Raw genomic sequence first — 27,588 nt, forward strand, 5'->3', positions numbered from 1 at the left:
GCCCAACTCCTCTAAATCAAGAGAACAACCCTTGAATATCCAAAATAAATTGAAATTTCCAGTTAAAGAACAGCTGGCAAACCCGTTTCTTATATGCAGACCGGACTTTGTTTTTGAATGTTCAAAAATAACCCTGCCAGCACTGGATAGTGGTACTTATTCTTTAAATAGTATTTACTGTTTACAAGCAGCAGAAGTGCAAGTTTTTGACAGCATTTCTGGTTGAAAGATGGGATGCAAAACTGCAAAAGGGCAAACTCTGGGATGCCCAAATGACTCATTGGTGCAAACAGAAGGGAGAATAACATAAAGCACCTTAAAAACTTGACATGAAGTGGTAAAACCACAAGATCCTTAATGGTCTCACCTGCCAAACCTGTCCTCCATCTGCAGGTTGAACTGAGTAGGGTTGGGAATTAAAGCTCTGCTGGGCCCTTCTCCCCATTTCAGTTTAAGACTCTGGTAGCTGAAGACCACACATTCCAGGTGGGGAGGGTCAGGAGGTAGTGGTTTGGTTTTGGCTTTCATGGAATGACTGAAAGGACCGACTCCAAAGCTGTTGATGGCCTGTACCCTGATCCTGGGAATGGGAGAGAGAAGCCACATGGTCAGGAAAAGTGCTGGGTAAAAAAGCAACAGTTAAAAGGTGTACAGAGTATAACTCCAAACAGTAAAGCAATTAAGATGCAGTTGGAAATTTAATCTGAACTCGGCTTTAACCAAGACTGAAGTCACAGGAACCCCTTCTCTGCTCTTACCTGTCCATCCATCTTCTTCTGGCCACATACCTGAGCATCCCAATGAAAAATTCTAAACCCAGAAACCTTAAAGTCTTGGCTTTGAGACAGAATGCGAACAACACCAACCACAATCTCACTCCTGCCAACGTCATGGTTGGAGTCTGGATATGACAAGTTTAGGAGTGTTTTTTTTTGAGTTGCAGAGTGAATTAGGCAAATAGTCTGTAAGCTGCATGAAAAAATGCTCTAAAAATTTAAAGCACTACCCTTAAAGGACTTTTAAATCCTACAAATGTGATTTCAGAATAATTCTTACCTGTACAGGGTGTCAGGCAGCAGATTCTCAAGGACATGGGTTGTGATTCTCCCCACAGTGACCAGCTGCTTCTCCCCATACTCAATGTTGTACCCTGTGATCTCTGCCCCGTGGCTGCAGGGCTCTTCCCACTGGATTGCAAGGCACGTGGAGAAAGGAGGGGAAATTTCCATCTGATCCTCCTCAAGTAAGTGGAGCACAGCCACGGCTGCAGGCACTGATGGGGGTGTGGTCACCACACCCGTGTCCCCAAACAGCCCCACCCCAGCCACATTCACAGCCTGAAAGACACCACACAGGAGTTACCAAATCCCTGTTTTCCAACCAGGCAGTCACAGCTCTCAGCCTTCTTTCCTTCCTTCCTTAAAAGCAACATGGAAGAGAGTGGAAAATCTCCTGAATAATTTGTCAACAGGGCAAAGCATCTGGTATTTCACAGCACACTGGATCTAAACTCTTCCAGATTCAGGGAATGAAGAGTGACTGGGGGACAAGGGAAGTGTTTTTCCCAATTACCTTCTTTATTGCATGAGCAGGTGACAGCACATGACTTTATTCCTCTCTAGCTGGAGTTTGTTCCCAAACTGCAAGTGCCCAGTGGCACCAAAAGGCTTTTCCTACCTGGACTCTGCAGTAATAGGTGGTTGCAGGTGTGAGCCCCTTGACCTCATAGCTCTGGCAGGGGCCGGTGTAGATGATGTGCATGGACCCCTCCACCTGGCCCCACTCCAGCCTGTACTCGGTGATTTCTGCTCCGTTGCTCGCCGGGCTCTGCGGGGTGAGGGAGAAATTCTGCTCAGCTCCTGCTGAGCACACCCCCAGCACCTGGGGGGGAGCTCTGTTACACTGAGACACTGGGTGAGAGTCACAGAAAAGGTTGGAAAACACCTCCAAGATCATCAAATCCAACCTTTGGAAGCACTGAGGTTGAAACATGAGGTCTCTTCCAAGGGATTTCAAGTTAAAAGTTGACATGTGGCTGTAACACTACCACAGTTCACACAAGAATTTTGACTGACCCACAATCTCTTACCACTTAAAAGAATTAATTCACTATATATTAATTACCACAGCATGAGGAGGATTAAATGCCACCCAATTTGTCCGGTTAAGACTGCAATTAATAAGTCCCAAAGTTTACAAACCCAACGCAGACATCTATAAAGAAATGGGCTTAAAATATTCCACCTCTACACATACTATTTCTCTCATTTTTGTGTATCATAAATGTCACTACAATTCTAAAAGCCAAACACTAATTTGGGTGGTACTGGAAGCCATCAACACCTACCTCCCACAAAACCACAGCACAAGTTGCACTTTTGCAGGTTATCAGGGGTTTGCAGCACTGCTCAGGGGGTCCTGGAGCAGTGCAAAGCTCTGCCTTCTCAGAGTGGGGGCCAAACTGCAGGAAAACAACACTGCATGAACACAGCAACAGCACCAGGGCAAGAACTGATGTGCAAGTGAAGCAAACAAACTATTTTTAACTTGACAGGGAAGTAAACAGCAGAGTTCAGGGCTCAGTTTCAGATTCCTTGCAGGTACTTGAAGCTGGCCCATTCTCACAGGATATCTGAGCTCCTCCCACTGCCAGGGTTTTGTAACTCCCTCCCCCAGCCAGGATCTGCCTTCCAGCAGCAGCTGGGGACTGTTTCACAAAGACTTTTATGCCACCAACGTTTATCCCACATTTCTCCCAACCTGGCATGGCTGGCATACACCCCTCTCCACATGATGCTGCTCCCACCACACCTGCAGAGCCTGAGCTCAGGGGTAACACATCCAACATTTCTGAAGGCACAAACATCAAGAGGTTCACACAACACAGGCTACAAAACCCCCTCAGCACCATCACTCCTGTCCCTTGTGTGAAGTCAGGGAGATGTAGTGAGTGCAGTGGTTACCCCGACTCTGTTCCCTGCCCGGAGCCAGAAGCAGTAGGTTCTCCCTGGGAGCAGGTTGGTCACTCCAAACTCAGCTGCTGGGCCCTGATAAACCACCCTGCGCTCGTCCTGCTCCAAGCTGGCCATCTCCAGGAGATACTCTGTGATCTCAGAGCCTCCATCCACAGCTGGGGGGCCTGGCAAACAAAGAGATTGGATTTTTCTATTAATTTCTAAATTCCCTAAGTTAGGGCAGGCTCTTGCCATGTATCTGAGCAGAACCACTTATGAAGCTTGCTTTTTTCCCCCAGGTACTGATAATTAGTTTAAGATGGCCTTCATCAGGGTTTTTTCATGTATTTTCCCTGTTTTCTTCACAAAAGAGTGTATCTTCATTATTTTTTGCTTATCTCCTTTACTGAGATAACAGTAAGAAATCAAGTTGATTTTTAAATTGCCAAGCAGGTGTCAGTCATGGGCAGACAGGAAGCTTTCTCACTGGAAAATATTTATGTCTGCTTAAGTCTCACTGTATCACCCTACCAGAGGTGGACAGAAGATTTGGTCTTCTTTAAAAATATCCCACAAAACAAAACAAAAACCCCACCCAAAATACAACTAAGGCCATGGACAGCATCTCTATAATTTTTACTTTTTTTCTCTAAAGATTTTTGATTTGGATGATTGAAATCAGAGCAGTGTTTTACTCCAACTCTGATGCTTACCCCACTGCAAAGTGATTTCCTTGGGCTTGGCTTTGCCCACCAGAGCCGGGGTGAGACAGGGCCCAGGGGGAATGGCTGCCGTCATGACAGTTGTGACATCAGAGGCCTGCCAGGGATACAGAACATGGCAGAGCACAGACATAAAGTATTTGACTAAAACATGAACAGAAATGGTTTCCAGAAGCACCTTTTCCCTCCTGCTGCTCACCTGGCTCTCCCCACCTTTACTGGCACAGGACACCCGGAGCCTGTAGGAGGTGCCAGGCCTGAGGTGGTCACAGACGTGTTCCCGCTGGGCTCCACTGTAAATGGGCTCCCACCTCCCTCCTGAGGGAAGGAAAAGCACTTTACCCTTTCAAATCTTTCTAAAATCCCACCTGAAAATTCTCTCACACAATTATTAAGGTAAACCAGAGAATCAATTTGAAATTATTAATTATACAGAAAAGATGTACAACACAACACACACATGTGAAATCAGAAGTGACTGTTGGAGTAAAGCATCATTGAAGTTGGAAAACCTCTCCAAAATCCAAGTCTAAACCATGTCCCACATCTAAATGTGAATTAAACACCTCCAGGGATGGAGACTGAGTACTGTATTAGTACCCAAAGGTGATTCCTTACCAACTGATGCCTCGGAGATTTCCAAAAAGTATTTAATAATGTCTGATCCTCCATTATCCTTGGGGGGTTCTGAAAGAAATCAACACCTTAAGTTACAGAGGATTTAATATCAAGGCATTATTTAGTTATCAGCTTTTCCAGTGAGCATATTCATATTCATTCAAACAGAAAAGTCAACCAGCAAGAGAAACCAGTGTATTTAATTATTGACAATACATTTTTCAGAGCAATTTTCCTCCTATTATTAGTCATGATTATGCCAGAAAGAGTAACTGGGAAAACAGTCCCAATTTCAGGTATCAGCTCTTATTTTTTAAGTGAACATAAGAATTATTTAAAAATCACAGTAAACCCAGAGTATCATGACAGCAGTCACTGCTTCTCAAAAATGAATGAACAATACTACTGTGGTACCATAGCCCCAAAATAAACCATTTTTGGGTAATGTTGAGTATTTCTCCTGCAATAACAATACCTGCAGATAAATAATCAGCCTGAGTTCCCTTTCATTTAATCAGAGAGAGGCTGTCCACACCCCAGCAGCACTGGAACACAAGGCACCTACCCCACGTGACTCTCACACTGTGGGGATGGATCTTGCCCTTTACAACAGGTTTGCTTGGAGCTCCAGGTCTGTCAGGTTTGGTGCTGTGTTCCACCACCTCACTGGGGCTGCTTTTTCCTTCACTGTTGTAGGCAAAGAGCTGTTGGAGGAGGGAACAGAATAGAGAATAAATGGTTTATTTAATGACAGTAATATACGTTGATAATACATGAGGATAAACATGCTGATGATTAAAAAAATCTTCTATTAAAAACCCAACCAAAATAAAGACAATCATTTATATCAAAATTAGCTGGTGCAAAAAAATCTGATTTGTATTATTACTTCCCCAAAACCTGCTCTAACAACAGGTGGATTCCTGCTGTCTCCATACAAAGTTGAAAAATTTGCTGGAAAATGCCAAAGCCCAGGAAAACACATGAAATTAGGAACAAACTATGGTACAAACCCTGAACTTATAGGATGTACTCCTCCTCAGGTTTCTTAAAGTGCATGAGAGCTCATCTCCATTGTACTGGGGTTGGAATCCATAGCCCTAGCAAGGAGGGAAAATAAAGATGAACACAGTCACTGATTTTTAAGGTAAAACAAAACCCAGAGTGGATAAATCACTTTTTTTTTTACCTTGAACTTCACTTCTGTGCCATGAATTGCACACAATACTTTATCTCTGCCATTAATTCCATGTAATATTTTATCTCTATCATGAATTCCATGCAGTAGTTTATCTCTGCCGTGGATTCCTTGCAATACTTCAACTCTTATAATGAATTCCATGATTATAACTCTTATAATGAATTCAATGCTTTCTCTCTCTGCCATGAATTCCATGCAATACTTGCCGACCATTTCTCGGAAGGTAAAAAAACGTTCATTTTTATTTCAGCACTATAAAGGAAGTTTCCACACAAAGCCTAGCACTTACAGAACCTTCTTCCTCCATGTCCAGGCTGTAGGTGAGGGAGTCATCCAAGGCCCCTCCTGCAGGAGGGCTCCATTCCAGGGCCATCCAGGTCACTCCTGCTTCCAGCATCGCAGGCGGTGCCGGGGCCAGTGGCACCACCCCAGATGTGCTGAACGTCACTGTCTCACTGAACCCACTGGGGAGGAGATTTTGAACAAGGGTGAGCAGCAGCTGATGGAATCCAGGAGGAAATCCATCATTTGGTATCCCTGGGTTCCTGGTTACCTCATTCCAATGTCATTTTTAGCAGCCAGTCTCAGGGAGTATCTTGTAGAAGGAGCAAGTCTGGTGAGCTTATACTGCTTCAGGTGGCCGTAGTAACATTCCTTGAAGGGACCATTCTTCCCCTAGGAAACAGGGAGATCCAGAGTCACTCCCTGATCCCTGCCAAGGTCACCCTCTTCCCTCTACACCTTCCTAAATCCCAGAATCTCAGACTGGTTTGGGTTGGGAGAGACCTTAAAGCTCATCTTGTTCCATAGGCAGGGACACCTTCCACGATAAATGTCATTTCACTCATTTAACAGTAATTAAAAAAGAAATTACTGAGCCTCAAGAATGCAAAATTTAATGTATCATGGTCATCCTGAGTCTGCTGATGGTCACCCTGAGCAGTCTTGATAATAAACCACATTAGAACTTAGATATCTGATTATTTTTGGCACTGTGGATTTGACAGAATGGTGATAAACCATTGAGCTGAAAACAAAACACATTATGGAAGGTTTTTATCCCTTTGCATTACATCTCAGCAAGATACTCAAGACCTGAGGGAGATTTGTGACACAACCCAAAGATGCCAAATGCTCATGCATTTAAAGAGAACACAGGAATTACTGATGCTCTGGATGACAAATGAGGCAGTTTTACACTGTCCACTCCCACTGATCATTTGTCCCTTTAAAATTGTCAGGACAGTTGCACCAAAATAGCTGCTGTACCTAAGCAAAGGATATTTTTAAGTGTAATTGCTCTACAGATGTTGTTATGATTTTTTTTTTTTGTACTAGAAAAGCTCTTACCTCATCCCATTCTAAAAGAAAATTAGTTATTTTGGAACCGTTGTCATTTGAGGACTGAAAATAAAGAAACAGTGAAAAAAAGAGTAAAAATCAAGTGGTTGTAAATGTGTTTTATAAATATTTTTACGTACTGAATATTATAAACACCAACTGCCGTTTAACACAAGGCTGCTGTGCTATTTCTTTTAGTTTTGATAGTTTAGAATATGAATTTATAAATAGTTTTATTTTATAAATGAAGCAAATTATATTCTTAGAGCTCTTTTCCTTGTGCCATGCACTGTGTGCTCACCACCTGCCTGTGCAATCTAAGGGGTCACACAAGCAACATCTGACACATGAAATAAGAACTTCATTTTCTAAGCACAGATTCTACAAATAATTTCACTAAAGTCATTTAGCTGGAACCATTTTCCAGCATAATCATAAGAAAAACATGAAAACCCAAGCAAACACAGCTACCAATAAGTCTTCACATATAGTGGTTATATTCAAAAGTCACATTATAAATGAGAATCTATAAAACCATCCAAAGAAATTTAGTCTGAATGGGTCAGAATAACTAAAAGAACATTAAGTCAAATCTATTTATCATCCATGACCACAAGCAAAGATATAAATAAATAAAAATCCATTTTTTCCTCTCTGCCAGTTCAGAAGAGAAGAGCCCTGCTACCAACTCTGTCACACCAAAGCTGCAGGCAAGAAACTCAGCAAACATTGAAAAAAAGAGAAAGGAAATTATTATTTCATTATCAATCTTCACTGAGCAACTTAAAAGGCGACACCTACAGCACACATTGAATTCTTGACAAAGCTAATTTAAATACACTGCACAGGAATCCAGCAGAGTGCTCTGCTCCCCTTCACTCACCCCCAGGTTTGGTTCTCACCTTCCACTGCAAGCTCAGGCTGTTTTTGGTTCTGTTAATCAGTTTTGGGGCAGCTGGACAGTCTGGCTCACAGCTCTCTGTAGTGAAGCTCACCAGTTCTGAAATGGTTTCTTTGATGGAACTGCTGGTTGCTGAAACTCTAAACAAAGGGTAATTAATGATGTGGCTGTTGCACTGGCATCTGGAAATTTAAGGGAAGAGCTGTCAGCTTCAGGAATTTAATCCCAAGCAGTGGCTGCAGGGTGGGGGGTCACACAGGTTCACCTGCTGACCCCAAACTCCCATTTCTCACTCTTCATTTACTCTGCCATTACTCTCTGTCACAGTGGAGATATTTTAGTGCTGAAATACCTGTGGGATAGGAGATGAAAACTATGGCAGGTGTTCCCAAATGGTAACAGGATACCTGACTGGAAATGAACCTTTTGCTAAAAACACCTTAAAATTCAAATACAGCCAACATTTGTGCAGAACTATGGGCACTAAACAGGCTAAATCATAAAATCACAATTTTCATAGGAATTGTTTAATGTTTTCAGCAGTCCTGCCTCTTTCTGTGGAAAACACAACCCACTGTGCAGGTGGAGCTGTGCCCAGCATTTCCCACACTCAGAACTCTTCCACAGCTTCAGAGCAGAAGTTTGCTCCAGGGAATCTTTAATCTCATCTGCTCCTGTGGCCCAGCACTGAGTGTGGCTCTTCCTAGTGTTCCCTTGGTTTGTTTCACCATCTGCTCTCTCCCTGGCCAGCCCAACACCTCCAGTCAGGATCATTTACTCCTGAACATCCCATCCCACTTCCCATTACAGCCCATTCCCACTTCCCTGCTTGCACTGCTGCAGGTCAGACAAGCATCTCTGGAAATCAAGCTGACAAGTCAGACTTTCAGATCCAATTTCAAGGCTAAATTATTTCATTTACCACTGACTTCAGCCCACAACAATCTACAGTGTTGTTCTAAAAAAATACCAGCAGAGAATAATTTAAAGTTTGTAACTGAGAAATCTGAGGAGACAGAGAAGGTGGTAGGGATGGAAATGAGGTGGTATTTTAATGAAGTTAGAAGATAAATGGGAATTTAGATAGCAAACCCAGTGTCCACAGCATAGTGTTTTTTCAGGGTATTTCTTAACTGTTTGTATCACCCCTTTTCCATGAAGCCACAATAACCCTGGAATTCCCACATCCCCCAAAGCATTATTTCCTTTCCAGTAGCATACCTGGCATGATAATCAGTGGCTGGTCTGAGATCAGGAAGTATAATTGTTAATTCTTCCCCACTGTGAAAAGGCAAAAACAAACAGAAAGCAGAGTTACAGCTCTTCCTCAAACCTCAGGGCTCAAAGCTCATTGAAAAGCAAAACCACGTAGTGCACATTTAAGTTTCCCACTGTCCATGTAACTCTTTAGTGACATTACTTAAAATTTATTTCATGTGAAGTAGGAAGGTCTGCAAGTCAACAAACAGCTCCTGATAGAGAGATTGCTGATTGGTTAATGGCTTAAACATTGTGCTTAAAGGAAGAAACTAAACTTACACATAGACAGATTTAAATTTTCCATTTTTACCACTGTTGGATATTGCTACTTCAAATGTAAATGCTGCTGGACTATGACTATGGCTCTCTCCATTCTGTGAACTAACTGGGAGATTCCAGGACAGAACGGCTGATCTTGCTTGTATATCAGAAACCTATTAAAAGCATAAATAATGCAAGTAAGTTTGCTTTCTGCAAGAAAAGGTTAATTAGTCAATAACATGGTGTCACTAATTGGCCTAGGAAGCTCCTCACTGGAGGAATTTTTTCCCTTTGGAGTGGGAATATAGAGGCATTATTTGGATTGCCATGATTTCCTCTTTTCATTTCTAAAGGCTTTCCCTTCCAACACCAAATCAACACCACACTGGGGCAGGAAGAGAAAATTTCTGCACCAACATCTCCATCACTCCTTTGGAGCAAATGCTCAGCTGGGGAGTCTTGGGCGGGACCCCAGATCAGATTTAGGCAACAGACACCTCATTTTCTGACAGTTCCCTCACACAATATTCAATCACTGATCCTAAGGATAGCACAGGCTCTGTTTGTAAAACTAAAAACTTCTTGTCTGATTTTTTTTGCTGCTCAATTCCAACACTTCAAATTCTCTCTGCCCAAGGCAACACAGCCCTGTGGTAGCTCTAAGTACAGATGTCAGAAGTAGCAGGGGAAAAGTACTAAAGGACCAAAATAACCCCTCAAAAACTGGTGCAAAGGAACACAACCCTTGTTTGCTGTGTGGATAATGCAGAGAAGAGCTCAATAAACTTGCTCAAGATCAAACACAGACATTTTAATTACCATCACCAGATTCCACCTTCCTGAATAAGTCTCTACTCAAATATTTGCTCCAGTTTCTCAATATAATATCAAAAGAGGATCTATTTGTGTGAATTTTATCCTCAACCTTCCTAAATCCTCTCTGCTGAGCAAAGGATGGTTCCAAGAGTGGACAAACTTCCAAGAGTTTAGCAGGGCCCTGGTTTGCAAGGTAAAGCCCTCACATACACTGGAAAACTGCAACAGTGGAATATTCTGGGATTACAGGCTGGCAAACTGAGAAATAGTGCATTTCCAGCATGGTTGCCCTTTCACAACTATAACCTCTGACAACTAAACTGTATTTATCTTCTCTATTAAAATAAACCATTAAGAACAAAGAAAAAGGGATTGATAAAACACAAGTTATTTTATAGGAAGCACAGGCCCAGAAAATTATGGGATTTTAAGGCTAATACTTACGACTGGCTTGCCAATGTTCAAGTGAGTATCACATTTCCTGAATTCTGTGTCAGATTCTGCAATTTAAACACAAACCAGATTATCCCAAAGCCGGAGAGCAACCCAGGCTGTTACCAAAAGGCCACCATGAGGTGGAGTTGGCCTCATTAGGACTTGAACAATGGTACTTATTGAGCAAAGTTCATTTCCCCTGTTTGTTTTGGCTGCATGAGGGGCAGAAACACTAAGTATCCAAAACCAACAGTGGTACAAAAACCCTTTTAGTACATCCTGCACAAAGGGGATCTTTTCTTAATGGAGCAGAAATGGGTTTTCTTTGACAACACAAAAACATTCCTCCAAAAATGAGAGGTGTTAAAAAAAATGACAATAAGATCTTATCTCTGCCTTATGTGTTTTCCTGGAATTTCTATGGCAAAACATTCCCAGTTTGGAAGAACCCTAACACTGTCGCAAAGCAAAGCAAAGCAAATGACACTGCACAAGGTTATTAGTAGCCACGAGATATTAAAAAGCTGAAATCACAACTAATTAAACAGTAGCCTCTACAACTGCTCAAATTTTTGTATTTCTTGAAGGTTTAAGTCACTCCTGGTTAACCAAAAAGTACCACAAACAGTGACACCAGAAGTTCTGGAAGTACCTAAGGGTCATCCTCACTGGGAATATTGATCAGTCCTGGGTCAGAAACGGCAGGGAAGTATAAAGGTTTAAGATTAAATCTTCCTGAAGACCCTTGATATTCCAATGATTCCTAGAGAAAAAATAAAATCTAACCATAATGGATTTCAGGCTTCCTCTAATCCCGAACAGCCAAACAAATTTATAAATTCAGCTTTCTCAGAACCTGTTCTGCAATGAATTTATAGAAAATAAGAAAATAACTGAGATTTCCCCTGTCCATGCCACCTACCTCCCATCTCTGCCTCTGTACAGGCCTTTGTTTTTCCTATCTGCTTCTGCTTTAGTGCTCCAACTGCCCCTTGCTGGCCCTTTCCATTCCCATTGGGAATTGTGGCACTGGAAGAATTAAGGACTTTATGTGGCGAGGAGGGAGGGCTGTTCAGTTTATTGTTGGTGTGACCACTGGCTTGTCTGTCCTTTAGCCTCTTCTTGAGGTGTTCCTGCATTTTAAGACTCCTCTCGTCCCTCTGGATGAAGTTTGTCCTTCCATGGGAACGAGGTTCTGCAAAGAAGGGAGAAATAACTTCATTATTCTGAATTATTCATTTGACATCTGAACCTACAAGCTAGAAAAATCACTAAAACCGAGCCCCTGGAACTTCCCTGTGCTTTGTCAGTCTGGAAGTGCAGGGATTTTGGAGTTTGGGGTCTTTTTAAACTGAATTTTTTGGGCCTTTCTCCTGTCAGCTGCTCCAGATCCTGCCTTACAGCTGCCTTTCCTCTCTGCTACAGACACATTTGCAAAAAATTAAGCAAATTTAGGACCCAAACTGAATTTTTCCAACACAGCCTGAATGCTGTTTTACCCTAGAGTGAGTCAAAATACGTAATTACCAATTCAAGCTTGAGAGACAATGAATGGTCTTATTAAATCTAATTTCTGTTTTAAGTCTTGATTATAAAATAAGGATTAGAGCTTGGTTTAATTCAACATAACCCTCGTCCTCCACTGATTTACTGCTTCATTCAGTTTTTAGTGGATCTGCACTTCACCCTCCACTCTGGATGACATTTTTTGGGTTATTTTTGTTCACTTTTCAGTCATATTTGGACTAAAAAGAAAAATATATTTATATATCAAATTAAGTTCATTTTCAATAAACTTCATGCCAAGGCAGTGACAAAACTCAGTGGGCAGAGTTTTAAGAGTCACTGCTGTGGGATTTACAGTGGCAAAAGTAGGGATGCATAGAAAATTCAACACTTCTCAGGTACAAATTTGCATAATTCCTTGAAATCAGGGGATTCAAATAGAAAATTCAGAGGATACACAATCACACTGCACATGGTGAGTACCTGACCCACAGGGGTGTTCTAAGTTAATACTAGAACCCCTGGGAATGTGTGGGGAGGCAGGGCCAGCTGTCCTTCCCAGGATTCAGGGCATTCCTGGCCTCTCACCTTGCTCCTGGAACACGTGTGGTGGAGGGTGCTGGTGCATGAACTGAGGTGGGAGCTCTCCTGTGCCAGGCACCGTGGGGAACACGGGGTGAGGAGGGGGTGGAAGCAGGGTGTGGGGGTGGTGCATGTAATGGGGCACATGGGGGGGAGGAGGGGGATGCATGGAAGGATGGAATTCCCCCGAGTGGGGCACCACCACCACTCTCCGAACTCCATTTTCTTCCACCACCTGCTGGGAAACAGGAGAAATCAACTGTGAGTCCAGAGACAATCCTCTAAAATATTGTACATTTAACAAGGAATTTCCCTGCTCCAGGTCACACCCAGCACCTGACAGGCAGAGATTTGCACACCAGACTGGATTCCAGTGGAAACCAGGCAGGTACTGCTGGGATAAAGTGGAGTTTGAGGCAGTCAGTCACACCAAAGTGCTGAACAATCACAGAATCTCAGGATGGTTTAGGTAGGAAAAGACCTTAAACTTCATCTCATCCCACCCCTGCCATGGGCAGGGACACCTTCCACAGAACAGGTTGCTCCAAGCCCCATCCAGCCTGTACTGGAACACTTCCAGGGATGAGAGTCTACAACCTGTTCACTTTTGAATTATTTCACTCCACTTTGGCAGAATCCAAGAGAACCCAGCCCTGGGCTCCTCCAGAGAACACAAAGTTATCACCTCATCTGACAAGAACAGTCCAGGTAACTCAAGCTCTGATTTAAAGCTGCTTTCCAACTTGTCAATCCCTGCCACAACAACCAAAGGAAAACAACCCAACCCTGCTGGTTTCAGGTGACAGCAAACACAGAACAAATAAATGTGTTTTTCAGGCTGAGCAGCTCAGTGCTGCCAGAGCTTTGCCCACTGTTTGCCCTGGGATCCATTTCACAGGGATCAGAAATTGTCTGGGGGAATCTTTCCTCAAGGTCTGCAGAGCTGAAGAACAGCAGAAGCCCAAAATGCACCTGTGTGCAAAAAGAAACTGCTGGAGAACCCAAGAACTCATAGGTTTCAAACCTACTCAGAACACTCCTGATTTCCAACATTTACTACAACACGAGTTCTGTTTCCACATTTGGTTTTAATTATTTCCTTTTAAAACGCATTAATTTAGAAATAAATCAAACTGGGAACTGGGAGTATCTCTGGTAACAACACACAGGTCTGACCCAAACAACATCCAGGAGTAGAAAATCCATGGCAGTGGAAAAGCAAAGCTGGCAGAGCCCTGCTCATTTCCCAAACATGTCACTGGAATCAATGTTTGCATCACCACCACGTTCTGCACACTCTGCTCTAGCAGTGCTGCTTTGCTGGAATTTCAGATCAGGGCTGGTAAAGAAAGGGGCACTGAAAATTTGGATAAATTTTTATATTAAAATAGAAAACCTGCAGCCAGTTGGGACTCTTCACATGACCCAGCTTCGCCCTGCAAACAGGACTGATGAAAAATAAACATGTGGATCCTGTTCATGGAACTCAAACAGCCAATTCAGAGCTGTCCTTGTTACAAAAAGTATCTTTAACTGCTGGGAGTAGGATTAAAAAAATCCTGGAAATCAGATGTCTTGGGTTATATAACAAAAAAAAAAAAGTTTATTCTATTCCATCTGTTGAAACCTGTTTTGGGAGGTGTTTTTTCTTTATCTGTTGTAACTCCAGAAGGGAGGGGGTGACTGCCTTTCTGATAACAAGCCAGCTGTTAAAAACCGGGTGGGGTATTGTTTCTTATCTCTGCTCAGTCTTCCACTGCCTCCCAAGCCAGCTGTTAAAACCAGATGGAGTAGTGCTTCTTATCTCTGCTCAGTCTTCCACTACCCCCATGAGAATATCTTCTGTTAATGGACCATTAAAGCTCACCAATGACATGACACATTTCATCATCCCATTGTGAGATGCTCCACCCAGGGAGAAGGAGCCAAATCATTTCCACCTAGATAAAAAGGAGCCACAAGTGTCATCAGGCACTCCGGTGTTCCCACAGGACTCCCAAAGGAAGACCGGACCCAACTCTGGACCCCTGGCTCCACAGGACCATCTCTGCTTCCAACAGGACCACATCTGCCACTCCAGGAGGACTGACTTTGCACTGTTTCCAACGCCCTGACTAACAGGGCATCAGGTTGTATTTCTGACTCTGTCAGGGTTTTCTGGGATTCCTTGTTTGTTTGTTTATTCTTTTGTATTACAACATTTGTATTTTTAATATCCCTAGTAAAGAACCGCTATACCTATTCCCAAAATCTTTGCCTGACAGCCTTTTAATTGCAAATTTATAATAATTTGGAAAGGGGAAGGGGGGAGGGGGGGGGGCTTACATTCTCCATTCCAAGGGAGACTCCAATTTTCCCTGGCAGATACCTGTCTATCTAAACCAAGACATCAGATTAGACATTACTCAGTAACAGAGGGGACAAAGCCTACAATAAAGTGAAACAGTTGGTAAGTTCAATAGAAAAATTAGCCTTTTTCACAGCTAAAATCACCAACAAATAATAAAAAAATTATTAAAATTTCCCCAAAAACCACACTGCAAGAGAAGGAGAAATAAATGTACCTGAGATACGTAACCAGGCGGCACAAAAATCGGCGGCATGGAACCGTTTGGTGACATCATAGGGACATGTGCTGGACCTGGTGAGGACAAGGGGTCACTTTTTAAAAACCAAGGCTTTTCCCATCCAGAGACCTCTTTTTCCAAAGGTGGGAGCTCACCCTGGAGCCTGAAACATCAGGAATTGCATCCCATTCTCTGTTTGATTACTGGCATTATCCCAACCACCACGCTTTGGCCAACAGTCTTTTTAATTGCACAAAACTCTATAAATATTTTTAGCTCTTAATTTGTGACAGCTGAAAGTCTGTAGTAATGAAGGCAAATGCAGGTATTGGGGTAAAGCTGATGTAGGAACTTTAAAAAATAAATTTTAATACATCATTTTTTATGTTAAGCTCAAGGGAAGTATTCCTGTAGGGGATTTGATGAAAGCAGAATGGACACATTTTATATAATATCATGTAAAATGGTGACAAATACTCCAAAAATGGAAATACTGATAAATTCAACTTGACTTACAGGAGATATTTTGCCCTGACTTGGATTTTCTGTCACTTAATCAGAAGGTAAAAAGGAATTTGCAGGTACAGAGTGAAACAATGATTCCCTCATCTCACAGCACAGGGAGGTCCCAGTGCCCATTAAAGTTCTTTAAATTATTGTGGATTAAATGCCACAGAAATCACGTGTTAAGATCCTGGGAAGACACTTAGTCAAGGATCACTGCAAACCCATCTTTGGGAATAAAAATCTGCAGGATGCAGGGAATCCTGGCAGCTTCCCAGTGTTTCCTCATTTGTGCTTGGACACAAACTGAAAAATTTGATTTATTCCAGTGCAGAAAACACATCTGACATCACAGAAAAAACCCAGTGGAATAACCCTAGAACCAAAATATTTGGATTCAGGACTTGAGCTTCCCTTTACCTTGAATGCACTGAATGTGTCCATCTTCAGTTGTAATTGTAAATGTTTCACCTGGGTTTACCTGGACAAGAATCACCTGCAGGAAACAAAACACAAAAGAGGGGTTGGGGGCTTTTTAAATTTTAGAAATTCTCTGGGGGAAAACCCCTTCTCTTTAGAGACAAACAACAACAGAGCTTTGGCAACCTTGGAGTAAAAAAGAAAAATGGGTAGAATGATGGGTAGAATGAAAATATTTCTTCCTACTTTGACATAAAATCCTTGTATTTTTTCTGTGGATACTCCCAGAAGTGCATCACCAGATACACAGGAAAAAAAGCTTTTAATTTCAAGTTTCACACTGCCTTTTCTGCTTCTACTGAGGCAATAATGACCTGAGATTCACATTGCATTCCAGGCTTTTCCCACCTCTGCCCTGCAGTTCCTGTGAGCCCAGGTATGTTTTCCTTGTGGAAGGAATCCAAGCCCCAGTGACATCCTGCAGGTCCCTTTGGACATGGCCATGTTCTCTTGCACACAAATCCACGTGGAGCTGGGCCAGGATCACTCCTTAGGCAGTGCTGGGATCCCAAAACATCCCCTCATCCCGCCCCAGCCTCAGGGGAATTTTGGCAGCTGCACTTTATTGTAACATCTATGATATTCCACAGCTAATCCTTTAATAAAAGGGGGGTTTGGCCAGGTAAGAACTGCAGGTACACAATTAAAATTCCACCCTGGTGACAGCTGGTGCTGATGTAAAAATTGAAATAAAATGTATTTGTTAAAGCAGGTGTGAGAATCAGTATAATTTTCTTCCATTCAACTTGTATAAAATATTTTTGCACTATTCATGGAGTGACATTTGAACCAGGTAGATGGGACCTGAAGAAATCACCTGGTCATTTAATTCCTTGTAAAATGAGCTACACATGACATTAATGAATGAATTTTTCTGTGCTGTCACATTTTCAGTGCTAGAGCTCCCTGAACTCCCCAGGCACCAGTTTCATTGTTCTCATCACTACAGACTCCAAGGATAAATGATAAATGCTATTTTAACACTAGTTTTGCAGCTTCTGCATATTGGTGTATTAATCTTTGATTTTATTTTTCATAACCTCCCTTGTACAGGAGAATTTTACTTTGGGTGGATGAGTTGTTTCTGGATATAAGTAAGCCACCAAAATCCCTGAAAAGGCCATTTAGGCACTCAGTAATATTATTGGTTCCAAGAGAGGGAGAGATGGCAGACAATGCCTTTAAACGTGGCATAATTTGCATTAATAATGGAATTTATGCAGATTTGTCACTTTGGAATGCAAGTCATGCATTTGCATGACATCAATGCTAATAAATTTCTTGGAGTAAAGGGAGAGAAGTGGTGTTAATTGTTTAAAGAAAACTGACAATAATGGACTGGGGGGTTGCCAGAGCACAAGAAACAGGAAAAAGATTTGCTGTGGATCCAGGATTCCAGAGGCAGGGACTGACCTCAGGAAAAGGCTCATCTTGGAGGGCAAAACTCAGAGGCAAGAAAGGGATACTTTGAGAGATTCAGAGCCTCTGAGAGTGGCACATCTTCAGAACAGGCTTCCATGAACTCCAGTTCTCAGAATCAGCTCAAGAAAAATGAGGGAAGGATTCCAATCGAGTGCTTTAATCACAGGGTTGCAGCAGTTGGGAGCCTGGAATTCCAGGAATGCACAAACCAAGTCTTAGCAAACTGACTCACTGGAATTAATGAAGCAAATGTAGTCCCAGCCAGCTTCCAACAAGAAAAAATTCCAGGAAGCTGGAGCTATGCTGAGGGGTGGATCTGAGCCAAGTGAGACATGGGGAGTGCTGAGCCCAGGAGCTGCCAATGCCTCCAGGTGTCCTGAGCACCCCTCCAGGGCTGGTGGCACCAGCACAGCCAAAGCTGTTCAGCCACAGCTCTGGTTTTATCCCTTATTCACACACCTTTGGATCCAGAAACCCTTCCAGAAAACTTCCAACTTTTGCTTTAAGTGAAATGGAACTAATGGATTAACTGGAATTGGCCAAATGCACAGGTTTGATTTCTAGAAACAAATGACTCTACAATAATTAAGTATTTGCACTGTGCTCCACAGCACTGGCAGAGAAATAATTAAAAATCCTCTGCATTAATAAAGATTCTAAGTCAAGATTCTCTTTAAAAGATTCTATTTAAACTTCAAATCTGCTTTTCAGATGCATCTCCACAATACAACTCTATTATTTTCCTTTTTTTTTTTTTTTTTTTTTTTTTTTAATCTCACCTGATTGCAAAGTCTCCGCTAGGTCCTAAAAATGTCAGTGACTGTCACCTCCATGTCCCCCACACACAGCTCTGGGGACAGGGGCCAATTAAATCTACTTCATCTCTTTTCCTCATGAAACCTGAACCACCTGAGCCACCTCCCAGCTGGGCAGGGCTGAAATTTCACCTTCTACTGCCAGAACTTCAGAAATATCTTGGAGACTTTGCTCATTTCCAGACACACTCATTGTACTTCCACCTACAGGGTCTGAGGCAGAAAGGGAAAATGACTTTTTCTTTAATAAAGCCCATTTTTTCCAAGTATACAACTGAAACAACACAGATTTCTCCTTCTTATATGCAACAATGACAAATTATAAAAGATCTCATATAAACGTTCAGCATTTATGGCCTACCAGACCTCAACAAATGGAAAGAGTTCCCAGTATTTGTAGTACAAAGCACTCAGCTCTTTCTACTGAACACTAAATTCCCATTTACTGACAATTTACACATACTTGGGCTTCAAAATTGTTCTGCTGCCACTTTTACCTGTATTTCTAATCCTACCAGGGATTCTGAAGGGTTGTGTCCAATAAAGCTCTAAAGTTTCAACTAAACACACTCAGGTTTCACCACTGCACTGTAATTATTAATGAAGACACTTAAATCCAGGAAGCCAAGGTCTTTCCTTTCATTTTCCTGTAATAGATTTCCTCTGCAATACCTTGCTAATCTTTATTCATTATTTCACAGGAGTTTCAAAACTTTTATTAACCTCCCAATTTTTCCTTTGATTTTTGGAGTTTGCAGCTCCATTTTAAAGCCCCTTTTTCACACCTGTCCACTGGCTGGGAGTGGAATGATTTTTTCCTCTCTCCATTTGCACTTCTGTTTAATTCCTGACGTCAGTGCTCACAACCACATCCTTCCTCGGCTCTGCAGATCAGTGGCAGAGCTGCCTGGTTTTTGTGGAGCCACCATCCCAGTTGTTCCCAGTCGCTCCCAGTTCAGGGCTCACTTGCCTGTTGGATGCTGTCCCCGTTGACCATGTGAGGTAGAAGTGGCACTTCATTCAGCAGAGGTGTGGCTTCCAGGGGGGGCAGCTGGTCAGCCATCATTTCTTGGGATCATTCATGGACACGTGCTCACCTCGACCACCTGCTCCAAGAAAAAACAGGGATGAAGTCAGATCTGGCTCTCCCTTCCTTAAAACATTGTGTTTGTTTGACAAACTCAACTTGTGGGGCCCTGCCAACTCAGAATATTCCCAGTGCACCCAAACAGTCCAATATTATTCTGTTTTTCACTTTTAACTCTTTTCATGAATGCAATAAATGACCTTTTCCCAAAATTCTCCCCTTTAATTACCAGGAATATTCAGCCATGAGTGCTGGCATTGGTACCTCAGTGCAGCAATTACGCAGTAGAAGAATTTACATTTATACAGCAATTGATTCCTAAATTTGCACTTCAAATTCCTAAATTGCTTCCACTTCAGACCCCAAGCTTCAGGCTAAATAATGCACATACCACATTTACATTTTAGTGATGACAAAAAAAAAAAAAAAAAAAAAAAAAAACCCAAACCATGCAATTTCTCCAATACAAAATCTAACAGGGTGAAAACAAAGCTTAAGACAACACAATCCCACTTTTTCCCAAAATTTTTGACTGAGACCCATGGGGAAATGTGAATAGAAAACTGCTGCAGAGTTGGGGGCTTCCAGGGAATAATCTGTAATTAGAGCAAGTCAAAATACACATGATACAAATTAATTATAGCAATTAGAGCGAGTCACGCTGCAAGCTCCCAGTGGTTGGGAATTCTCAGTGTATAGTTAATCCACCATCCATAAAACGCACAAGATAACAGGATACAGGAAATGCTGACACTTCCTTCTCCTCTCCCATTGCCTCCCATAAACCAGAAGGCAAAACGTGGTTAGGAGAGTCCAATTCCTTAAAAAAAAAAAAAGGCAAACCACAAAACACTCCCCTAAATCAAGTCAGGCTGTTTGAAAGTGTCAAATCCTTCTTCAGTTCTCCACAAGCAGCATGGAAAGGGCTATATTTGGGGAAGAAAAAAGACAAAAACTGATTAATTCTGTACCTGTGGGACTGCATTTCCAGCAGATTAGCAACAGTAGGAGAAATATCATATAATTAATGTAATTTCTTCTGGTTTTAACTGATTTTGTACAGAAAAATCTGTAATAAGCTGAAATTACAAAGATTTTTCCTGTGTTATCAAGACAAGGTAAAGGAGCTGGTGGAATCCACTGATAAAACCCCCATTCCTCCTTTGCAAAAGCATCTCAAAATCAGAGATGAAATCACACAGCCACAAAATGCAGCACAACAAACTCCTCAAGACTTCCCAAAATCCAGCTCCTTTCACAAGGAAATTATTTTCTGGGGCTGCTCCAGTAACAATTTTAAGAAGTCAAACATCACTGCAAGGTGCAAGGGCTGGATAGGACCTCAAAGACCAAATTTGCATCGTTTGGCCTAAATACACATAATAAATACACTAAACTTCCTTAGCATGGGATTTATTTCCTGAATAAAATAATCTCCTTTTTGTCAGGTTTGGAATTGCCTCTGCCAAGGATGCAAATTTAAACTATTCCACTTAAAAACCCCTGCCTGGAACAGTAAAATTCAGGCAAATGTTTCTTCCTCTACATCTCTCCCATTTTTTGAGGTTGGATCTAAGCATTAAGAGCCATAACAGGAATTCACTGTACACAGGCAAAATGAAAATTCTTTATTTTATATATGCATCAAAGAAATCAGAAATTAGTACTTAAAATAAAGGGAAAACCCCTTTACCAAGAGGCAACTCCATCTGCATTGAAATTCAACTATCCCAAATAAGCAGCTGCAGAAAAACATGTTCTGAAACAGGGCCCAAAGGCACTTGCAACTTCAAATAAAGGTTCAGAGTTTCTCTGCTCATCCCTCGCCTTGGCTGAATTTAATTCTCTCTTTAGGACAAATTGTAGAGAGAGCCCCAACATCCCCATGGTTTTTAGAACCCTTCATCTCCTGCCTAATGACACAGGGAGGATTTGGTTTACATGGACACCTCCACACACTTTCTGCTTAGTGCTGTAACTTAATTTCTCCAAGGAAGAATTTAATATTTGGAGTATCAGGAAATAATTGGTTTTAAACTGTTAATGAAAAACTCCAAAAATAGCCAATTTCGTGTCTTAGTAGCAATGGCCATATGGTCAGAGAAAACAGAAGTATTGACAGGGACAAAACCATCTAAAGAGGTTTTGGGGCAGTTTGACCTGGCTCAGAATGTTGATATTTCCCTGTGCAGCTGGGCTGGGGTGGCTGCAAGTGGCAGAACACTGAGGACAAAGAGGGATGTCCTGAAAAATTGGAAAAAAACCAAGTTATTTTGGCTTTTGAGCACTGCTTCATTCCTTGAAAACACTGATAAGAGCAGCAAAAACACCCTGCCCTCCAAGGGAACACAGTCAGTGAATGTGGGACTCAACCCCTCCCCACTTCAACAGGTAAAACTTTTCCAGGGAAATAAATCCACGGATTCACCTCCCCAAAGTCTCCATTTCACTTGAGGAAGTAGGTGGTATTTGGGTAAATAAAAAGATAATTTCTGCAAAGTTATTACATACTCAGCACAATTTCCTGCAAAACAAAACAAAGACAGAGCTCTATCTTGAAAACCCATTTCCCAACACCCTCCCACAGCTGGGCTGGAGTGGGAATCCAGTCCTGCTTGGCCCTCCCTGCAGGGCAAGGCTGCTCCCAAGGGAAAGGTGGAGGACAATCAGCACAGGGGCAGAGAGGAGATTCCAGGATCCTGAACCCACCTTCATCCACACTCCCACACTCAGGCATCATGGAATCCCAGCATGGTTTGGGTTGGAAGGGACCTTAAAGCTCATCCAGTGCCATTCCCTGCCATGGATGGGGACACCTTCCCCTATCCCAGGTTGCTCCAAGCCCCATCCAACCCAGCCTTGGACACTTCCAGGGATGGGGCAGCCACAGCTTCTCTGGGCAACCTGTGCCAGGGCCTCCCCACCCTCACAGCCAGGAATTCCTTCCCAATATCCCATCTAACCCTGCCCTCTGGGAGTGGGAAGCCATTCCCCCTTGTCCTGTCCCTCCACCCCTTGTCCCAAGTCCCTCTCCAGCTCTCCTGGAGCCCCTTTAGGCTCTGGAAGGGGCTCTGAGGTCTCCCTGGAGCCTTTTCTTCTCCAGGTGAACACCCCCAGCTCTCCCAGCCTGGCCCCAGAGCAGAGGAGCTCCAGCCCTTGGAGCAGCTCTGTGGCCTCCTGTGGACTCTCTCCAGCAGCTCCACGTCCTTCCTGTGCTGGGAGCCCAGGGCTGGAGGCAGCTCTGCAGGTGGGGTCTCACCTGAGTGGGGCAGAATTCCCCCCCTTCCTCCTGCCCATGCTGGGAACAAACCCTGGAATCAGGGAGTTCTGGGGGCCAGGGCATGTCCAGCCTCTCCTGCACCAACACTCCCAAGTTTCACATCATCCCTAAAACTCTGTCAGTGATTCCAGGTTTCCTCTAAACCCTTGGATTTACCCCGAACCAAGTCAGCTTGGAGAGGCAAATCCAGCTGGGGGGGTGTGTTCATGGACCCACTCACAGGGAGAACTGCAGCAAAGAGCTGCTTGGTCCTTAAAGCCACTTTATTCCAGCAAATCTCAGGAAGAGCAGCTCAAATTGCTTTTACCATGGTCTGTTCTTGGCAGTGAGGGATTTATCAACCTTAGGAACTATTCAAGTGGTCAAGAAAAAAAAGAAAAAAAAAGGAAAAAAGTACAGTCCTGGGAATTCACAGGCTGCACTGACATTAAAGATGAGCTAATACACTAAATCTTAAATTCTAGACTAAAAATAAGCAAGAAAAATCCCATCTGGAAGCATTAAAGACCAGGCAAATTTTGTAATTTATAGGAATAAACTGAAGTTTAGTGAGTCATTAAATAGGAATCAACAGCAGAACTTGTAGAGGTGTCTCTACAGCTTTGTCACTCTGTCCTGGAGATTTTTGATTAAGTATGGAATTAAATAGATTAAATTTTAGAAAGGTTATATTTTGCAAGGGCATTTCTGGCCTGATTAATTTTTTTTTTGCAGTGGTTTCTATTACACATCAGCTAAAAATCATTCCCAAACCTGGGTTGAGCTGAGGGATGAATTCAGCCCACAGAGACACAAAAAAATAAAATAATTGGCATTAATCATCTCAACAAAAAACCTTAAGGTGGAAGAAGTGATAGTGGGTAGCACATTTCTAAGTTCAATAGCTTGAGCTTTTGTTTTCAAAGATTATTCAACATCTAAAAAGCCGAAATACAGTAATTTTTCAAAATAAAATGTATTTTAAACTAAATAAACCCAATCAATATTGTAAAAACGGGCCCTGAGATGTGTTCTGGACTAATTCAACAATCTCATGCAACATGGTCATGTTTCCATATTCAAAAGAAGGCAACGTTTTCCAGGGATGCTCTCAGCCTACAAAGGCTTCTAAGAAAAACAGAAAAGCTCCAGCACTGCCCTTCCAGCAAACAATTCCCGTCCTTAGCGGCTGGGCCTGACCTCACTTCCTGCCACAGTGAAAACGCCGAGCTCCGCAAGGCTCCGGATCGGCCTCCCCGGCGCTCCAGCCCAAATTCCTCCCCGGCAGAGCTGCTGGAGCCCGGCCAGCTCCCGAGGAGCCGCTCAGCGCTCATTGATTCCGGGCTCGGATTTCCATGGAAAACAGCTCCGCGGCTCCCTGACGGATGGAGCGGAGCAAAGGGAGCTCGGGAGGGCTGTCTGATGCGGGATCATCCCGCCTCAAGCCTGGAAAACGTCAGGGATTCACACAAGACAGTCAGAAATGTGAAAATTGTCTTGGATGGTTTGGATCCAAAGGGGAATAATGAGCAATTCCAGGGCATGGGGGCAGTTACAGACAAGTGGTTGGAGTTTGGGATCTTAGAGGTCTTTTCCAACCATAATGACCCCATAAATGTTTTGTAAACTCCTGGGAAGAACTCCCAGCATTCCTGACCCTCCTTTAGCCATTTCCAACATGCAGCTCAGGATGAATCACCACGTCAGCTCTGTCACTTTCACCTGAATGACACAGGAAAAACAACTTCAAAATTGTCACAGCAACATCTGGAAGAAAGGTTCTGGCCAGAAGAATCTTCCTGGATAAACACATCATTCCTGTTTTGTCAAGAGTTTTTGGAGCAGTCACCACTAATTTACAATCTACAATTTACAGACGTGTTTCTCTTTAGGCACTGACAATGAATTTGCTGGTATTTAGTGCAGGACATGTAAGAACAAAAAGGTTGTGTATTTCTTAATTGTAATATAAAAAAATAAGAAAAAATTAATAAACTGAAAAAATAACTTTTTCACTGGAATTGTATCCTCGTCACATTATCTATTGTGAGATTATCTATTGTGGAAATGTGTTGCAGTATTATGGATTTAGCAAGTTTCAAAGTTCCTGTTGTCTCACATTAAAGTATTTTCCTATAACATTAAAAATTTTTCTCCAGAAAGATCTCACACAGACTAAATGGGAGGAACACTGCAGACAGGCATGGATCAGCTTCATTCCACTGTCCAGAGAAGAAACCAAACAGATTTTATAAACAGTGAAAAATAAGCTTATAACCCCAGACAGAAGCTGTCCCAAAGACTGGATTTTCATTACAGTAAGTGCTGGGATTAAGATGAGAAAGTTCCTATTCCAAGGAGCTTATTACTTAAATGGAGACTTTATTTTTTAAAAAATACAGCATGCCTGAGTTAGAAAGAAGAATGTATCCAGGAAGGAGAGCCTGAAATTCAGCAGAGACTCCCTGATTTCCATGTTCAGTGCCTTATGCAACCTGCCAGCCTGATCCTAATTTTTTTATTTATTGCAGGAAGTAAACTACTCTAATATTGCTCTTTACTAAAAGCAGTATTGTATAAACACCTAAAGCTTTACTTACACCTTTTTATACTGGCAGAATTACTAATTAGTATTATAAATATTATATAATATATAAAAGTATAGCAAATATATTTTCTCTGAGCAGGGGGAAAACCCCATGTTCTCTGATAAAGAACATTATTTGTTACTGCCATGCCTTAAAATCCAGATCACCTGCAAACTGAAACTCTGAGTATTTTATACTCCACTGTCAGTTCAATTTTCCATCACTCATCTCCAAAGGCTGTTAAAGAGAACAACCACAGAGCCATCCCAAAGCCATCCTCAACCTCAGGCTAAGGAATAATCTTGTCAAAAAGATCCAACCTTAATTATGACTCCTAAAAAACCCAGATATGCCCCATGCAATTCTAAAACAGGAAAAACTGGGGAAATAAGACCCAAGCTGCCCTCTCCCACCCATATTTTTCCAATAAACAGCATTAAAAAGATGTTGAAGGTACCATCCCAATCTTAAAATAGTTTGTGCCCCAGGACCACACGTGAGACCTGCTGGGTGGACTGGGTTTACTCTGAGCAAGATTAAGGCAAAGAGAGATTTAACAGAAGCTCAGTTACAACCTGAGCTCTGGAGGGACCATCCCTGCTCCATAAGTCATCTGTTCCCCACTAAATCCATGTTTTGATTAAAATCCTGGAAATCATTTATAACGGCCCCCAAGGGAATTAGGCCGCAGCATCTTGTGGGAAGTTTGGCTTCCAGTCAGGAGGGCAACACAACCTTGAGCCTGAAAATGTTCCTTGTGATTTACCCAACAAATGGGCTCAAATACTCTCAATATTGAGGGAGCCTGCCTGAAAATGTTCCTCATGATTTATTCAAGAAATGGGCTCAAATATTGTGACTATTCAGAGCCTGATCCAGGGGTGGCTTTGACCTAGGTGAGGTCTGTGATCCCAGGAAACCAAAAAAAACTCAACAAAATTCCACCCCAGCTCCACACACACAGGACAAGGCTTCCACACTCTGCTCCAAGTGTTTGCATTTAGCACTGACCAAATTACAGAAGGATTTTTAATTTAGTATTAATGCTCATCCCTCAGGCCACCACGAGACCTCAATGCTCCTAAAATTCTCCCTGGAGGAGGATTAAGATTGGGATGGAAGCTCTCATTTCCCAGACATCAAAATCCCTAAAAACACCCATAAACAGCAGATCCAACACACCAAGGCCACGGGAGCAACTTTCACCTTCCCTCATCCCTCTGGATCGGGTTCCTGAGGGAGTGTGCCAGGAAAGCCATCAAACGATTGTCCCCTGCAGCCTCCCACAGCAACTCCCCAGCACTCCAGGATTGTTTTCCAGCCTGAAACTCCATCCCTCAGGATTTCAGAGGACAGACAAGGCCAGTGCCCATCCTCCAGGCTTACAGACATTTTTCTAGGGGCTACACAACTTCCTGCTGCTCTTCCCAAAAGAAACTCCACTGGGAAGAGCTGGGCAGAAAAGCTCTGTCAGTGCCCAGAGTGCATTAATTTGATTTGAGCTGTTATTTAATATTATGCTCACATTAAGGCCATGCCTGCCCTCAGCATTATTCATTTAGGAGGTCTGTAAAGTTTGCAATAACAGTTTCTATAATTCATACATGACATAACTTTTAGATAAATCTTTTCCTTTGTTGTTTCAGTTCTTTTATGGCTTTTCTCTTATTGCCAGAAAAGCAGAGTTGAATCCTGAGCACTTGTGTGCTGCTTCTTAAGTGACCAGTCCCATAAACCAAAATCCAGGAGTTCCTGAAAGGTCCTATTCCTGTCCTAATCCCAGTCCTGCTTCTGCAAATGTTCAGAGAACTGAGCACCTGAAAGGACTGAGCCATTAAGGTGCTTCATTCTTACTTCAGCTTAAAAACTAAAGGGATTAAGGAATTTCCTAGTGGCAAAAATGTTGTTACAAAAAAAAAAAAAAAATTAAATGCAAAACTACCTTTTTTCCACCTGTTAGAAAGGTGACACTTTCTGGAATAAGCCAAAGTGCTCATTTTAATGTCTTAATGCTACACAAAGCAAAAAATTTCAAGCTTAGATGAAAAAGCCTTTATTAAATGCAATTTAACAATGGACTTGTTTTAAATATTATTTTCCAAGTGTAAAACTGTGAATTTAAAACCACATTATTCTGTTTTTTTTAGGTCTTGAAGCAAACCAGTTTATTTACACATTAACTATATACTATGGAAATTCTATATCCAAATGGTTCTCTCAATCACTTGGAAGCTATGGAAGTAACAGACACCACAGTCCATGGAAAAGA

The 27,588-nt window shown here is 42.3% G+C and overlaps 1 protein-coding gene across 5 annotated transcripts in view; it reads right to left on the reverse strand.

Annotated features, from left to right (window-relative positions):
- Window positions 1–27,588, reverse strand: part of LOC310922037 (fibronectin type-III domain-containing protein 3A-like) — a 39,382-nt gene that overhangs the window by 4,234 nt on the left and 7,560 nt on the right. For 2 of the 5 annotated variants that reach the window (XM_083882326.1, XM_083882328.1), the window contains exons 3-25: window positions 20,329–20,398; window positions 19,356–19,490; window positions 16,089–16,164; window positions 15,162–15,238; window positions 12,604–12,835; window positions 11,432–11,704; window positions 10,519–10,574; window positions 9,277–9,431; window positions 8,959–9,018; window positions 7,739–7,877; window positions 6,846–6,899; window positions 6,049–6,170; window positions 5,785–5,959; window positions 5,308–5,394; window positions 4,860–4,998; window positions 4,295–4,363; window positions 3,876–3,994; window positions 3,668–3,773; window positions 2,964–3,139; window positions 2,348–2,461; window positions 1,678–1,827; window positions 1,057–1,337; window positions 368–580 (exon numbers count right to left, since the gene is read on the reverse strand). In XM_083882326.1, the coding sequence (XP_083738452.1) occupies window positions 368–580; window positions 1,057–1,337; window positions 1,678–1,827; window positions 2,348–2,461; window positions 2,964–3,139; window positions 3,668–3,773; window positions 3,876–3,994; window positions 4,295–4,363; window positions 4,860–4,998; window positions 5,308–5,394; window positions 5,785–5,959; window positions 6,049–6,170; window positions 6,846–6,899; window positions 7,739–7,877; window positions 8,959–9,018; window positions 9,277–9,431; window positions 10,519–10,574; window positions 11,432–11,704; window positions 12,604–12,835; window positions 15,162–15,238; window positions 16,089–16,164; window positions 19,356–19,451 (2,969 nt within the window). In that variant the 5' untranslated portion in view covers window positions 19,452–19,490; window positions 20,329–20,398. Of the gene's footprint in view, window positions 1–367; window positions 581–1,056; window positions 1,338–1,677; window positions 1,828–2,347; window positions 2,462–2,963; window positions 3,140–3,667; window positions 3,774–3,875; window positions 3,995–4,294; window positions 4,364–4,859; window positions 4,999–5,307; window positions 5,395–5,784; window positions 5,960–6,048; window positions 6,171–6,845; window positions 6,900–7,738; window positions 7,878–8,958; window positions 9,019–9,276; window positions 9,432–10,518; window positions 10,575–11,431; window positions 11,705–12,603; window positions 12,836–15,161; window positions 15,239–16,088; window positions 16,165–19,355; window positions 19,492–20,328; window positions 20,399–27,588 lie in introns of all 5 variants that reach the window. The other 3 variants (XM_083882325.1, XM_083882327.1, XM_083882329.1) reach the window with 2 other exon arrangements.

This window comes from Zosterops lateralis (genome assembly GCF_965231275.1).
Source record: "Zosterops lateralis genome assembly, chromosome: W".
NCBI classification, from domain to species: domain Eukaryota; kingdom Metazoa; phylum Chordata; class Aves; order Passeriformes; family Zosteropidae; genus Zosterops; species Zosterops lateralis.